Raw genomic sequence first — 17,629 nt, forward strand, 5'->3', positions numbered from 1 at the left:
TATGTCTCTGTATCCCAAGTCCCAAGGTGTGCTATGCCATGATTAGGTTGCAAGGGAGACATTACGGTTCTATGACTGAGCTGGGTTACACTGAGAGTAATCCCCTTTTCCTCTGTTCTTCTCAAAGCACTTTGTTCCGCTTCAGGTTCAAAGGTTCAGGTTTTGGTGGCACCATTTGAATTCAAGTGTCCCCAGTCCATGATTAGCCATGGATTAGGGAGATCAATTTGGCTAAGAGACAGTAAGAAGGATCGCCTCATAAAAAAAACATTTTCTTGACAAGTAACTTGACTGACAGAGAAATGTATCTTAATCGGCACCTTCCCATGCTTTAGAATACCACCAAGAAGAAGTGTTCTTTATGTGAAAATATACTAAGCTAAGGGAAGACTTCTACTCATGTAAGATAATTGGGGTAGACTGAATCTCTGCATCAGGGATGTGAAGCTTTGCTTAGGGCCACAGACATTTAACAAGTTGATCACAGCAGGAACAGGAAAACCTTTCTTGCCACACTAGTCCTGACAGAGTACCTGACAACTTCTCTAAATCACAGGGACAATTTATTAAGCTGGAAGTCAGAACCTAGCCTTGTTTATTGCCACCTGTAGCCGAGAGTGAGCATCTGTGGGTATAGCCACTGATTTCTGTGACATGAGTCAGAATGCTCAAGTAGAGAACTTTTTGCTTTTCTCTAGATGTGCCACCAGGAAAGAGTGCCCCAATGTTGCCTTTCTGAGAAGATGGGTAGTTAAAATGGCCACTCACAACTTTCCATGTTTGCCTTAACATAACACAAATTCATCAAGACATCACATCTGTGCACTTATGTATGTGACAAAATACATTCAGATATTTTGGTTAAAAGTTAAAATTTAAGAGGATTGAAATTAAAACTTTTTGATCGACCATGGTCCATCTGAGCCTATTACACACTCGAAACCCACATACTTCAACAAATGTATATAAATATATTCAGCATAGATTCAGTTTTGTAACTCATATTTAGCAATACCTAAAATTGTACAATGTTTTTCACACGTACTATATTTAATTCAAGGCTGGAACACTCTATTAAATACTTATTAACTGAAGTGGATTTAGCCAATGGGCATTCAGAAACGTCGTACTCAATTAATTTTTTTACTTATGACATTATCACTTTGCCATACCTCTATAATGATATTTGAAATGTACCCTATCAAGAATGCTTACGCGAATGAGCCATGTAATGTCCAAACACTGGATAGAACCACAAAATGGATTCAGCCATCTTTTACATATTCTCTGTGCAGATTGTATGGCCTTTTTACTGAAAATGTCCTTTGTATTATTGTAATGACATTTGTAATGCACATTCAACTAAACTTACATGTCTGTTTCTGCATGCTAAAAAGTTAGCATCATGTTTCTCTAAACTCTTAGATTTTTAATTTTAAATTCCACTGGAATGCCTTTTTTTCTATATGATTTTAAATGTATACTTATTATGGTAAATAGCAAGCTGCATTTTAATTGAAATGTTGTTTTGATTGTATTACCAATATAAAAGATGAAATAAACACAATTTTAGCTGATGAAATCACAAATGAGCAAAGAAGACATCCTGTTATTTATGTTAGCCTATGAAGCAGAATTCGAAATGAGAAATGCACCCAGAACATTGTTTATGGTATGTTTAGGCCATCTATAATTTGCTTTGACAACTGACACCTATGAAGAATGTTCAGACTGAGGAAGAAAAGTGCAGCAGTACAGGAGAACTAGAATCAGTTTAAATGATAATAATTTTGTCCGATGAGCTTCGTTTTTCACGATTTTAGTATTTATTTTCATTGATCGCCAGGTTGAAGCTTCGGGTTAAAATACTTTACAGCAGAAGATGGTTGAATAATATTGTTCAAGCAATTAAACATACATTGAGCCATGTGGTGACCCCCCTAGGTTTATTAAATGTAATGTACATAAAATGTTGGTTGAATTCAGTGTGAGATAAAGAGCATTTCTTAGATCATAGATGATGCAGAACTGATGTATAGATCCGTGATAGGTAGCAGATGTATTTTGAGATATGTATTGCCAATGCACTTATCTATGGAGTTGAAAGTGGTATGCCCATACCTTCCTATATAGACAAAGCTTCAATATATGGTGGCAGACGATATCATGGCTTGTTTTGTGGAACAATATTTAAAACATGAAATTCTGGTAGAATACTGCAGTAAGAAAGTTCAGATCTCTTTGCATGATATGCCAATCTAAGTGTAAGACTACAGCAGCTGTCACTGGCATCCTTCTAACTGGACTATCATACTCACAATTAGACCTGTTTGGAACCTGCAGAGTGACATAAAATCTGCAAGATTCTGCAGAAATCCGTAAATGGGTGGTAATAGGCACGTCGTACTGCAGCACTGTGATTTAGAGCTGGGAGCGCTTCCTGCACTGAAACATCTGTGCAAACAGCACTATGTGGTGTGCCAGAGGGTGCAGATTCTCAAGTTGGTTTTGCTGCTGCTCCAGTAGGTTCTCTACTTGAGCAGCTGCTTTCTGACCGTGAACCATTGCAACCTCCTGTGACTGCCTGCATTGGTGAAATCTCACAGGGTGCACTCCTAGTGACTGAAAATCATGCTAGGGAAGCCTAATCTTGCTCATTCTTGCCAACTCACAGTTTGCGAGTCACATGTGAGAAAATACCCCACCACACAATGTTTGCCAGAATTTGGCCAGAAATCCATGTTACAAGTATACAGTGAAGTGGCCCTAGCGGTGTATATCACCTACCCCTACCAATGCCCATGATCCTCAATGAACAACTCAAGAAATCAATTCTTCCTGGATAGGCTGATGAACCCCTTAATACACCCATATCAGACACCTGAGGTTTTCTCTAGTCATGACATTGAAGTAACCACATATTCTGCACCAAAGAAAATTCTCCCTGCTATTATAGAATCATTCAACAGTTAAACCACAATATTTAAAGTAGACAAAGGAAGTAATGAAAACAGCCGTCGCTCCTTCTCAAGCATTTTACATGCTGATTTTACTACAAGTCAAATTCTTATCTACCTTGTTCAAAGAACCTCAGAAAACTACTATCAATAACATGATGCCAAATGGACAATATGAGGCTTCAAACAAATATTGCCAAGGAACATGGCAAAATCTGTGGCAGTAATCTTGCAAAAGCCTGTATGTTTAGAAAAATGCCTAGAATCCCTATTTGCTACTTGACAACTTGATGATTTATGCTAAAAATTCATATCACACTTAACTCATCCTTGCACCTCTGGAAGTGTCCTGTTCAACATATCCATAATACTCTACAAAGAGAGATCTGAAACAATCCTAAGCCTTCTGCTCTAGATAAGCACACTCAGTAACAAAAATGGAAGGGATATGGACTATGCCTATCAGACTCTTAATTTCGCCATCCCAGCTAAGCACTGATAATTTCCCCAATGGGAACTGGTTTTTCTGCAAAAATCACACTTTGTAGCAAAAAAACTGTTATGTCCCTGAAAAAAACATTAGCTATTTGAAAAAGAGACATGTTATCTTTTAAAGGGAAAAGGGTCATAACCCTACCAAACTAGCACAAACAAAACATTTAGACATCTTAGGTTTATAATTATTTACCTCCACCTCGAAAACCATAACACAATCTCCTGTGAATATATGGTGGAAATGGGAAGTTTTGGCAAAAGGGATATTTGCCAAAATGGAAATTTACTTTCCCCTTTTTTCTCAATAGGTGTTTCTATTGCTGAGTTGCCAGTAACTAAGAACCAAAATAGACCTTTCTTAGCACTCCGCTTTCATCTCTTCCTTTGAAGGGAAGTCCCATGCATGTTTAACAAATATTAATTCATCTGATGTTTTGGGGCAGGTTAGACACAGTCCTCTATCCAGAGCTGAAGAATCAACCCTCTGTATCCTTATAGGAGTAGTCTTGATATGCGGTAACTAGCGTAAGGTCTCCTTCAGGTATTTGTGTTGTGTTGAATGGGTTCAGGTCAGTTGGCTTCAATATGTGGGATGAGAAAACCCTAAGGGGCGCTAATGGTAATATCTAGAGGTATCACTGATACGCCTATGAACTCACCAAATTGTACTTGTTTAAGGTACAAAACAGTACATTGGTTCTCTGGTCTAGATTCAGCCAACATAAATACCCGCATCCAAATAAAAAAATAAGTAAAATATGTGATTTGGAAGTTTTCTAAGCAGTATTCCACATTCATGGAGTTTAACTGGTCTTTGACATTGTAGAAGGCAGCAAGCAATAAGGGAATCAGTCTTCAGGCTTAGGTTTGGTCAGAAGGTTTCACTACAATTGACAGGCCACATCCCCTCTGTAAGGAAACCTTAGGAACTCCATATGCATTTTGGTACTACTCAGCGTCAGCTGGGAAGGGCAGCATAGGCCCTTAGATAGAGTGAGTTAATTATGACAACTCAATTCTACTAATTTTATTAACCTTTAAAGGATGAAAGTCGTAAGTATGCCATTTGTAATTCAAACTTATAATACTGAGAGGTTTCACACAGAGCACTACAGCAGTTACCTAAGCCACTGGTCAATATTAACAATTACCTCCTCATAGCAAACACAGCCTGCTTAAGGGCAGTGGTCGAATTTTTCCCATTACCTAGTTCAGAGCCGAAGCAGCAGAGGACAGAATTTAAGGGGGCCAGATTCAGAAGGGATAGGCCTGGCTTGTGGTGAATTCCATTGCACCTGCCTTGACTGCACCTCTCCTTATGGTTCCAGGGGATATCGCAGAGGTCTGGCAGACCAGTAGAGAGTGGCGATCGACTCACAACTGCCTTCAAACCTATCAAGAGGATGGCAGAGTCTCTTTGGTCTTGTCACCAAAGGATGCAAGATCAAGGGACTGAGTCAGCATAATCTTATGCACAGAGTAGATGCCAACTTTAAGCCACTACTAAATCTGGGGCTAATTGGGTAGTGGGTGTATATTGGTGAGACACACTGCAGTCCATCCAAGGGCCATCTCCTCTCTCCGAGAAGAAAGTAGTGTGATGGATTGTGGGCAGCGATGGATTTACTGATCTGAACCACAAAATGCAAAGTCTGATACAGAACTTAAGTTAGCCATGATCGGTATAACATGAGTCCCATTAGTATTTCAGGCAGCTGAGTATATTTAGAAACAAACAGCTGTGGAAAAGACAACTTGAAGGAAACACAAGAAACATATGCGTTGACACTACAATCTGGCACGCTACCAGCCATCTGGTGTTTTGAAATGGTGGTGAGGTGAGGTTTGTCCTTGAATAAACAATTCTACATAACAAAAACATATACAAACATTTAATAAATTAGTCCATTTAAGAATTATGCCTGTTTATAATGTAGCAACAAAATAATCCATTTCTAAATATTGTCAGTGTATTTTGCCTTACTAGAAGCATTTTTAGGTGCAAATTTCCTTTCTGGTTATTGGGAAAACAATCAGGTCCCAGCTTTTTGAAACTGCCCCGCTACTCCCATCCCTGCCACTGCCAAGTGTCTGCTGTATTTTGGCACTGAGAGCAGCACAGTATTTCAACTGCACAAAATTTTCAGGCAAATGTTAGGCACAAGTTTAGTTTACTGAGCTTCCGTCAGAAACAGATCACAAAACCTGTTTCATGACGATCCATGGAAGGTAGTCTTTTATGAGGATCAGGTAAGAGAGCACTGGTGAGAATGCCTCCATGAGGCTACCCTTCACCACCTGCAGAGCTCATGTACTTTTAGAGAAGGCGAGAGGTTGTGTAGTGATGTATTATGAATGTATTGACTCTATTTATAGTCACGGTTTGGCACTGGACTTATACCTTGAATAGAATCACAAACCTTTCAGACCCTGGCCCTGCTCAAACTACAAAACACTAGTAGGTGACCTTGCTTCAAGGGCATGAAAAGCAATGCAGTTTTCAGTGCGCAAAACCGATGTAAGGAAAACAAACAATGTTACCATCACTGTATGAAAATATATTGCACTCTTGGTTGATGAGGCGGGGTTGAAGTGCAGTGGTTTATTATTGCTTTATGTCTTCCTGTGAAGCTAATAACCGGTAGGTAGGTAGTAAATAAAGCAAACTCCTGGAGGACAAACTCTTCTGTGAGTGATAAAAGTAAAACAATTTTTGAAGGGGCAGAGCTGGTGTGCCAGATGGAAAAAGATTAAATCTAGAGTTTGTCGTGGTAAGGGTGCTCCGGAGACAGACACTGGGAGGACAGCATTGTACGTACTGGTTCAGTAAGTGATCAGGTGTTGGCCAAGGAGGAAACCTAAACCTGAGAGCATCATACTTGCCTGCAATGAACAATTACTGGACAGGAGCGGCCCTTGTAGCACTTGTTTACTTTCCTGCAAGAAAACAGAGAATCTCATCAATAATAAGCACTGGCACCTTGGCAAATTAAGCAAACATACGCAAGTAAGACTTTGCTAAGGACATTCAATGGCTGAAGAAATGTTGTCACTTTATGTTATTCATAGGTCATATGCACTGACTAATAAATGTAATTATTATTTCCACCTAAAATAAACGACACAATATCACTAAAAACGTATAGCCATTTCAGGACATATAGATAACGAGGGGTCATTATGACCCTGGCGGGTCGCGATGGCAATTGGACCGCCGCCAACGTGGCGTTCTGACAGTCACATTACGACCGTGTCACCAGCACCGGCATTGTTCCTCCACAGGAAGGACTGGCAGTGTTGGCAGTACTAATCCGCCAGGGCAGCGCTGCACGCAGCGCTGCCTCGGGGATTATGAGTCCCTTCTCTGCCGGCGGTTACATAGCGGTAGCAACTGCTGGTGGAGTCACCACTTGGCAAGGGCAGTACAGGGGCCCCACCGTCCAGCCCTGTGAACATAGCAACGGGTACTGGTGCACCCTACGCACTACAGGATTGCCGTCAGCTCTATTATGAACTGGTGTCAATGTTGTAGGCCATTTCCCCCTGGGCCTTCCGCCCACTGACCCAGTGAGAAATTCTTAATGGGGCCCGCGGGAAGGCAGCACACAGGTGGCAACCTGACCATTAGGACTTTGACGGACGGCCTTTTCCATCCGCTGAAGTCGTAACAGACCCCAAAGTCATAGGACAAATGTAAATATGTTGAAGCTGAGTGTTTCAGCCTCTCACAGCTCAGATTTTTAAAGCACAATCACTGAAGTACGAAGAAGACTGAGTAAAGGTTATTTGAAGCAATAGTTCAAAGTTACAATAGGAGTATGTAAGCAGTAAGAGTATTACATACTGAAAGGAAAATAGTTAAAGTAAACAAGTTATTGAGCAAAGTCACTCTACATGATAAATTGATGATTGGTTAAAATGAACTGAACAAAATCACTCTCGGTGAGAAATTTAAACATACCTTAGCTACAATCAGTTGCCACATAAAAGCATCCAGAAAGTGTCACGTAGCAGAAGCAATGCTATCCTGATTTCTACGGTATCGCCTATTGATAGGTTTTAGCTATCTGATTTAAACATACTGTTACTATAAACAGCTGCCACACAAAAGCACCTAGAAAGTGTCACTTAGCAGAAAAAGTGCTATCCTGATTTCTAGGGTATTGCCTACTGATAGGTTTTAGCTATCTGATTTAAACATACTATTACTACAAACAGCTGCCACACAAAAGCACCTAGAAAGTGTCACTTAGCAGAAAAAGTGCTATCCTGATTTCTAGGGTATTGCCTACTGATAGGTTTTAGCTATCTGATTTAAACATACTATTACTACAAACAGCTGCCACACAAAAGCATCTAGAAAGTGTCACTTAGAAGAAAAAGTGCTATCCTGATTTCTAGGGTCTTGCGTACTGATAGGTTTTAGCTATCTGTTGTCGTAGCACTAATGTGCATAATTCCAAAACCTAGAGTGGGCTTTGGATCAGGTCACTTATTATCATTGGTTGTTTTTTTTTACACTCCCATTTTCTTGCTCTATGGCTTTCCTTCCTCTGCTTGTGTTTGTCACTCCCTGTAGCGTGACTTCTTTACCATTCTTTTGATTCAGGGTCCTTGGACCCTTCCTCAACTCACAACAAGGAACTACTTTTTTCTTTTCTCCATGGGTGTGCATGTTTCATTTCTCTCTCTCTAGATTGGCTGCTCCTCAACAAATCCCCACCCCAGTGCTCTCAGAGTTGCTCCCTACCCCTCTCAGCTTGTCTGTACCAGGGATTTTTTGATTAAACAGCAGACTTTCTAGGATTGCTTTTGTTTTACCTCCTGTAATCAACAAGCTGCATGACAGCCCAGACTCTGACAAACCTAGGAGCATTTATGGCACAAAGGGAGAGGTGAGCTGTTGCAAATCCTAGTTTGTTTCAATTTTAACTGCTGTAGAAAGTAAGCTAGGCCTTCTCAAAGATTGTCCTTTAAGTTCTGACACTTACTTAGGGCCTCATTGCGGGTTTGGTGGTACGTGGACATCCATGGTAGTGGTCCAACCACCGCAACATTGGTGGTCAGATCGCCAGATTATGAATTTGATGCTCGGATGACAGAAGACCGCCAGTGGATTGCTAGCATTGCCATAGTCAGTGCAGCGGGTACTGCGGTGGTCCTGACCGTGGTGACCAATGTTGGAGATCCTGCCGTTAGGACTGCCATCGCCATTAGGACCTGCAGGACTTCCAGGCTTTGAATGGCAATCCAACTGCCATGGGAAGCTTGGCGTTCGTGCAGTTAAGGTGCCCAAAATGGGGGGCCCCAGGGTGTACAGCCCTATGGAGAGTGAGGCGGGGACCTTTCAAACTATCCACTGCAAGACCCAAATGCACAGATGCTGGACAGACCACTTCAAGAAACTAATACTACATCCTTCACACCACACTTTGCAATGACACAATATAACAATAAGAATTTGAGAGAGACAAAATCTACCAGACAACTTAATCTAACCCAAAACACTCTGTGCTGCATGCTGATGTCTCATCGTCACAAATCAGACTACAGTCTAAAGGGCTACTATCATCTAAGTGACCAACAGAAGCTAATTACTCATCAGGGACAACAAACAATGCATCAGTGCACTTCTGGACTGGATGATTCATCCATTTATCCATAAAGGCAGAGCCATTAATCACTTCTTCACTAGGAAGATCAATAAATTATATCCCACAAGGATACTGCTACAAAACCACATTACCACAAAACACCTTGCTGGACCCTCTAGCAGGCTGGCTGTAACCATGGACACACATAATTCTCTAACATCTTGAACTTTCTCAAAACCTGCCCCAATGTGATATTTTACCATCAGACTCAAATCTCTTCAAGGACATTTTCTCATCCCCTCCTCAATGTCACCAAAGACTTCTCAACCAATGAACCTTCCATCATAACAGGACAGATTTTTCTGCTGCTGAAGAAACCTGTCTTGGAGCCAGACAATCTCACCAACTTCTGACGTATTGCCCACCTGCCCTGCATATGAAACATCCGGCTGTGCATGGATTATAATGTATGAATCCTCAATAAATGTACATATCATGTTGTGAGTTGAGAATTTCAGCACTGTGAGCCTGTGTTACTATAGCTAAATGTAGTGAATGGTTCTATATTAATTTCATTCAACATACAATTGAAGCTGCACTTTATTAATTGACCAAAAACCTATGACACCTGGCATATTTTGCAAATTTGCGTTATGTCACAATGAGCAGCATTTAGGGGAGAACTGTTGTCACTTAAAAAAGAAAAAGTACACATAGTACTCTGTTTCCTCGAATCTGAGGGAAAAAATAACTAGACAAGAAGGTTATAACATTTTATTTTCCAGTCCATTCTTTCATTTCAGTTCACTTCATCAAATTTTGAGTGAACAAATTTGCAACACAAGCACAAAGAATATTGGTTATTTCTCTTTTTTTTTAACTTATAGCAGAAAATGACTGAATTGAAATGAAACTTGAACATAAAAATACGCACCAGGTTTAAGGATTTGTTCTAACTGAAAGACGATATTGTGCCAAGATGTTGAAAATGGGAACAGTTATATGTGCATGGTGGTGTGAAAGAGACCCAAGCAAATGAACTTACAGGTAAGTGAGTGGAAAAACATACACAAAAAGAAGTTTGACTGACAGAAAAACTCTAACCAAAACTGCAAGTAAAAGGGCAGCTCTTTGTATTGGCGGTTTGATGTTAAAGTCACATTGCTACTAAGACTTGGTGATGCCTGAAAAATGTTTTTCACTTGAAAGTATATTTGTTAAATGATAACCTAGATTTAAACATGCACATACATTATTCATAAAGCAAAACTGGCTGCTTATACTCGCTGCCCTGATGACCTCTTCAATTTCAGGGAAAAGTGTAACCTAAGACATCCTTATAAAGCTCCCAGACTAAACTAGTCATTGGGCCTTCTGAAGAAACCTGCTACATCTGAAGTAATGGTTCTGCCATTAAAATTGCAATGGCAAATTTTGCCTCAATTGCAAAAAAGGTTTATTGTTTTATATATTGAGAGAGAAAAGTCAATTGAAGCATTCTTCCCTATGGTATTCTTCATCAGCCCCATATTTGAAAGAAGGCGTATAGATGAGCCTAATGATCAGTGGGAGACGTCTACTTAGGCAACTCTACTTTATCCACCTCAGTGCAAGGATTGTTTCTTACGTTTGAGGAAACACCTAATAGTGTCACTCAAGGGCATAAAACATCCAACGAATATGGGTCAAATGTATTTTAAGTATTCCATATGTGCCTACAAACTGTATTACACTGGAGATTTGACTTAATTTTTCAACAAGAGCTGTTGCTACAATGTCTGACGCAAAAGAGTCTCCATCACAAATTCAGCTATCCTCCAGATTGGGCTGAGTGGCAAACTTTTTCTCAATGAAGCTTTGCTAGAAACCAGTACAAGGGACCAATCACTTGCTATGCCAGCGTAATCACTTAGGCAGTATTTCCTGGGAGAGAAGACTGAATTAGGTCAGTCATAAGTTGTGTATGTAGGACCGCATCTGCAGGTCAGACAGGTCCTTTGTTAGTTACAATCAACTGTTGGGCAGGAGGAAGGTCACTCCTTTTGTCAGCTGTTGCTTGCACATAGTCAACTCCAGTTCTATACTCACTTAACAGAAAATATGTGCTCTTTGGTGGACAGGAGAGTGTACCTGAGTGTCCTGTTGCAATTGAGGAATTACCAGAAAATCAGTAATTCCATCCAAATTCCCCTTGTCATTCCTTCTTTTTCATCTGCTATTCACCTGCAGATTTTGACTAATTCCGGCACCTGGAATCCCCAGGTGACAAACATTGGACCTGTGGTGTTTCTGAGAGACTGAGATTTGCATTCGGATCAGTAAATCTTGTTCCCAACCCCCTCTGATCAAAAAAGGAAACATAATCAACTTTGGACTGCTTGATGTGATCCATCTATACATACAAAATCAGGGTACATTTGTATCCACATACTTCAAGTTAAAAAAACCATCAACTCTAATTTCTAAGTGCAATAACGTCTCCATGCATCACCAGGAATTACATTTGATCACAAGAAAGGGGCATTTTGTTCAGCAGAACTAAACTCTTCTTTCCCTACAGAGCTTGATCTCTGAGTCTTGTCCCTATAACTCTTCAAACAACACTTCTCTTTTTTAAACACAAACTTGCCCTGTCCTGTTACTATAATGGTATTCAAAAACTGACCCTTGATTTAAGGCTATTATGTTTGACTCCCATTAGTCTGAAGTTTTTTGATGACACATCAGTAGTTTCCATTATTAGGTTCTTATTATTTCTGGAATTTCCTTTTCCAATACAATTTAACCGCTGGTTCTACTGATTTGTATCGTATGACTAATAGTTCTACAAGGTTGGTCACAATACCAAAACAACAAGCCTAGAGTACTTTAGGGAGACAGACTTTACCTCTTGTTGTAAAGAGGTTTTGCCCAAATGCAGATAGTTCCTAACAACAATCCATAGATAATTACTCCATTTAGAGATACATATCTCACCATGAATTCCCAATCAGATACAGTGTAGTCTTGCCTTCTAAATAAAACAAAGAATTCCAACTTGGGGGGCAATACCTTTCTAACAATTCATCTGCAAATATTCAATGCTTGAATGTTTAATCTTTTAGAAAAATAAGGTTTTACACACTACAGAAGGACTGGAAAGCAGGAGACATGGCATGTGCACATTGAAAAACAGTAAGTTCACAGCCGTAATGCATTGCTGTAAGAAATACATCAGTTATCAATGCCAGTAACCTTGAGTTACTTAATTTTACAAATTAATCTTTCCCTAAGGAGGTGGTCATATTTGTAAGATGGACCTGGGAAAGTTGTGATGAAATAAAAAGAGATTAACCTGACTGATTAAGTAGAGGAAGCCTGGCTGAAAATAATTTTCTTCGTTCACCACAGTTCTTACTGCCCACGTTAGCATGAGTCTGTCACCTTTTTTGAAGGTTCTAAATTGGGAAAATGAGATGTAAATGGTCTGGATGATTCTATACCTGTCCAGAGGAAATTGGATGGGATTTATTCTCAATACATTACCAAAGTCAGAATTAAGTACTGTACATTCGAGTAGTGATGCCATATAAGAAGTTACATTTAATCTTACAGTCATTAAATGGTTTATTTTTTTATTTAGAATTTATGCCTCTGACAGTTAAATTACCTTTCATAAGCACACTCAAGTGTGATTTTCACACCCCTAGTTAGATCTTATGTTACTTCTGCTTATATTATTTTGCTTCACATGTCCACTCCCATGCAAGATTTGACACCCTCTAGGGGCTGCATCATTTTATACAATACATTAAATACTAATATAAATACATGGTGAATGGATGCTAATGCCAATTCAAACACGAACATGGATGGTGATGTTCCACTAAAGTTATATATAAAGTCCTACTCAATGTTTATGACACTAAACATTTGTTTTTTAAAGTATGCCACCCTCAGATGGAGGGAAAAAGCAGAGTAATTGTTGGCCAGACATATTGTTTCTTTTATCAAGTATTGTTGAGCTTCAGTGTGTCTGTAAAATGCAAACACAAACATATAAGGGATTATAACTTTCAAAAGCAGTATCTCACCACACAGTCCACACGGGGGGCATATTACAACAGTTGTTCCTATCGCCCATTTTGTTGGAAATGTAACAAAAAGTAAAATTCTGCCAATGTTTGTCCCTGGGGCACAGCTTGGTATTACACAATTCGCAGCCATGGTGTGCACTGTCAGATATACTTTGACAAACAATCCACTGAGGTGTGCTTCCTCATGTACCTAGGGTCATACTACATGCCTAGGAGAGGCATGATCTACATGTTATGCCCCTTGGGTGGGGACTCTGAAATGGTATAATTAATGTCACATGCACTTCTCATGTTCTTCAGAGCACACTCCTAGCATGCACAAAAGGCACTGTGGTCGGGTCTAGATCAGATCAGTTTTGAACCTATGCTACATTATATGGCCAAAGCCTTAAAAATATTTTTTTCTGGATCCAATATTCCACTAAGCTGAATTAAGAGTTTCTGAGCTATTCTGCTCTGAGTGGAAATATATTTAGGTGAAAATGCAATTACTCAATTACTATTATTATTTTTATTATTATTATTATTATTACGACATGTTTATGTGAGAATACTTGCCACTGACATTGTGAAGCATTGTACCAATGCGAGCCCAACTCAAAGATAGTGAACTTATCAAGCTCGATTTGAAAGTGTGATCTCAAACATTCTGCAACATAATGAGTTATCTCAAAGTTTTTAGGATTCAGTGGATGAATATCCCTAATATCTTAAATAATACAGCTCAAAACATGTATTGTCACTTAACCTCTTCAACAAGCAGTTATTGCTTGCCAATAACAAAACATAAAATATCTTTTTCAGTGCACAAAGTAGAATCTTAACAATTCATGTGCTCTTCATTTGCTATGAATTTAGCATCATTCATAAAAGCACAAAGTGTGTCTGTAAAGAGAATCTTCATATTTTAAATAACCTTTTGTTAACAATGCCTAACTCTCTCCTTGACTAGAACGTGTCACTTGGCAATAATATTCAGGCTTTCATAAAGCCTGTTGAGTATAAACATTAAGTAACAGTTTCAAACAGATGCATATGTGGACTGACCACTCGCTCCTGACTTTTAAATTCTTGGAAAGACAGCCTCTTCTGACACCCATTCCCCCGAAAAAATTGTTAAGATCTTGGAAAAGTATTAAGGCCGAACCTCTGGAAACGGCTTTAAAACATAGTTGGAAAGATCCTAAGGTGTCTGCTCTGCCACCGCTTGCCAGTTTTAATCAGGGCATCACTCTGGCAATTGACTCATTAGCGCCATTGAGGGCTTATGCACCACGCATTGTGGAAAAACCCAGCCAACCATGGTTCTCTCGGGACCTCAAAACACTACAGAGGAAATACCAACAGAAGGAGCGCTGCTGGAGAGTGAATCCTAGTGCCTGGGAGAAAGCCGATTTAAAATTAGCCTTAAATACTTATAAAGATGCTTGTTTTGTAGCTAAATCTGATTATTTCACACTTAGAATTAGAGAGGCGGCCAACTCCTCCAGAGAGCTATTTAGAGTTATCAATGCTCTTACTACTCCCTTGGGCATGCCCAAAGTGGAGAATTCCCAAAACTTTTGCAACAAAATAGCCAAATTCTTCGAAAGTAAAATTCTTAACATCTATTCTAGCTTCACCCCGGATAAGGCTCAGGGGAATTTTTCTCCCTGGACAGCTATGCCAATGCTCCCTTTGATGGCACCCACTGGTGCTCCCGATAATCCATGTCTACTTTCTAAGTTCAAAACTCCATCTCAAGAGGTTATTTGTAAGTTGCTCCTCAAATGCAAATCAGGTTCCCCATTAGACCCCTGTCCCCCCGCCATCCTTCAACAGGTCCCGGAGTTGGTGGCATCCAAGCTGGTCCCTATTTTCCAGGAGGTCCTTACGACTAGCATATATCCAATGGCACGGAAAGAAACCATCATCATCCCCTTAAAAAAGAAGGAAACTGGTAAACCTGATGATTTGACTAATCTACGCCCTATAGCTTTGCTTCCCTGCCTGGCCAAAATTTTGGAAAAATATATTAATAAAGAACTGGTCGACTTTCTGTTAGACTCAGGGGGCTTGGACAGCTCTCAACACGGTTTTCGGAAATCTCACAGTACGGAATCAGCTCTCATCTCCTCATCTGATACTATACGCAGACTGGTAGATGAGGGTCAGGGGGTCTTTCTGGTTCTGTTGGACCTGTCTGCAGCATTTGACACCATTGCGCCACATATCCTGCTAGAACGCTTACATCAGAAAGGCATCAGAGACCAAGCTCTTAAGCTTATTGAATCCTTTTTATCTAATAGGTGGGCCACAGTCAGCAGTGGAGACTTTAGATCCCCTGCCTATCTTCTGCCATGTGGGGTCCCTCAGGGCTCTTCGCTTAGCCCAACGCTATTCAATGTTTACGTGGCCCCGCTGGCAGAACTAATTCGCTCATTCGGTTTCATCCCAACTTCCTATGCAGATGATACCTAACTTATCATTCCGATTAACAAAGACATGGGGGAAGTGGCGACCCGCTTCAACGCTTGTATGATAGCGGTGAATAGCTGGATGAAGGCCAACTGGCTAAAACTGAATTGTGAAAAAACAGAGATCCTTTGCTTTGGGATCAAGAGGGAACAATGGTCTTCCAACTGGTGGCCCAAAGAGTGTGGCACTCTTCCTGTGCCAGGGTCAACCTCTAGGAACTTAGGACTACTGTTCGATGATCGTCTGTCCTTTAAACCCCAGGTTAATCAGATAATTAAAACTTGCATGTGGACTTTGAAGAAATTAAAGAAAATTTTCCCCTTTATCCCACAACCATGGAGAACTACTGCTACTCTGGCTCTGGTTATTTCCAGGTTGGACTACGGGAATACGCTTTTGCTCAATCTGGATAAAGGATCGTTAAATAAACTGCAGCTGATGCAGAACACGGCTGCTAGATTACTACTGAACCTGCCACACTCGGCCTCTGCTAAGAAGTGCCTTGAAAACCTGCATTGGCTTCCGGTAATCCAATGGATCTCTTTCAAAGCCCTTTGTATCACCCACAAAGCCGCTCATGGGATTGGTCCTAAGTCTTTTACTACTAAACTTCAATGGTACAGACCTAAAAGGTTGCTGCACTCTGCCACCACCTATCAAATTCAAATCCCCCGCACTAAAAAGGCAAAGTGGGGTGACAAAGCATTTACTATTGCAGCTGCTAAGGCCTGGAACACACTTCCACTGGAACTGAGAAGAGAACACAATTATCTTACTTTTAGGAGACTGGTTAAGACCTGGCTCTTCCCGCGATAAGACTCGGAATCTCCGCCTTAGCGGGCACAGCCTCACCCTAGTTAGCGCTTCGATGCACTCGGGCCGGAATGTGCTTTATAAATACTCGATACATACATACATATAAAAAGCAATATGACCACGGCACACAGAAATGTACAGTCCAAATTCGTTTTGAGGAAAAGTGTCCCTGGTAGTAAGATTCAGGATGTGGAGAACAAAATATGAAGGTTCCAAGTTGCACAGTGTCTTTAATCGTAGGCACAGTTTGCCACAGGATTATGTCATCTTCGAGATACAGCCAACACGTGTTTCGTCACTCAGGTGACTTCATAAAGGCTGGGCCGTCCGGCCAAGGGAATGAGTATTGGGGAAACCGATGATAAGGTGAGTGGGTCTTATGTGGTAGAAACAAATCTTGTGGTATGGATTGTGTGTAGGAGGAAATAATTTGCAACAGTCGGTATGTAAGGATCAAGTAGCAGCAGGGTAAATTAGCGAGGCCCTGATAAGCCTTGGGTCGGGACCCTGTGTAAATCTCGTGGAGCACCCGATAAGTCTGACAGGAGCGCGTCTGAGGGTCATACATACATATATTAAGGACAGGCATGGGAACGTTCACAGTAGCATACATAAGTAAGGACTGCTTGAATACCAGGAAAATCCTGCTATATTTAAAGTCTACTTAGATACAAAATTATAACAACAGTTGATAGGCAGGATCTACACTGCTCATAAAACCTCTCCTACAGGTGTCCCTGTGTGCCACAAATGGTGGGTGGTGGACATTGCTTAATGCGCACGGGATGACAGAGCATTTACGTTAAAAAATAAGACCAGCCTTCTGCTAATCCGAATTTAGATGGTGAAAGCAGGAAACAGAAGTTGTGACATACCCCATCTTCTGGCATATGTAGAGGTAACAAGAGACTAAATGCACTTTCAGGAAGGCGGTGACAATGCCCCACTCCCTTTGATGGAAAAATCCTATGAACCTTCTCTACCTGGTTGAAACATATCCACCTAGCATTTCACTGTTGGAAGGAAATGACAATGATATAATCATTCAGGAATTTTCCCACTAGCAGTGTAGAGAGGGTTTGCATTCTATAAGTTCTATCTGCGTAGGCTTGACTGCCCACTGAATAAAAATACCATTCATCAAGGTGGATGGTATTTATTTCATAATAAGGGCCTCCATTAGATGGGTATACAACAATTAGTATTTACATCCTAGAACCAAAAGCAGGCAATA

The 17,629-nt window shown here is 40.4% G+C and overlaps 1 protein-coding gene across 3 annotated transcripts in view; it reads right to left on the reverse strand.

The window, feature by feature from the left end:
* Positions 1–17,629, reverse strand: part of PTPRN2 (protein tyrosine phosphatase receptor type N2) — a 2,126,515-nt gene that overhangs the window by 43,731 nt on the left and 2,065,155 nt on the right. For all 3 annotated transcript variants that reach the window (XM_069211159.1, XM_069211160.1, XM_069211161.1), the window contains one exon: positions 6,336–6,389. In XM_069211159.1, coding sequence (XP_069067260.1) covers positions 6,336–6,389 — 54 coding nt within the window. The remainder of the gene's footprint in view (positions 1–6,335; positions 6,390–17,629) is intronic.

Source organism: Pleurodeles waltl, chromosome 10 (assembly GCF_031143425.1).
Source record: "Pleurodeles waltl isolate 20211129_DDA chromosome 10, aPleWal1.hap1.20221129, whole genome shotgun sequence".
In the NCBI taxonomy this organism is placed as follows: Eukaryota; Metazoa; Chordata; class Amphibia; order Caudata; family Salamandridae; genus Pleurodeles; species Pleurodeles waltl.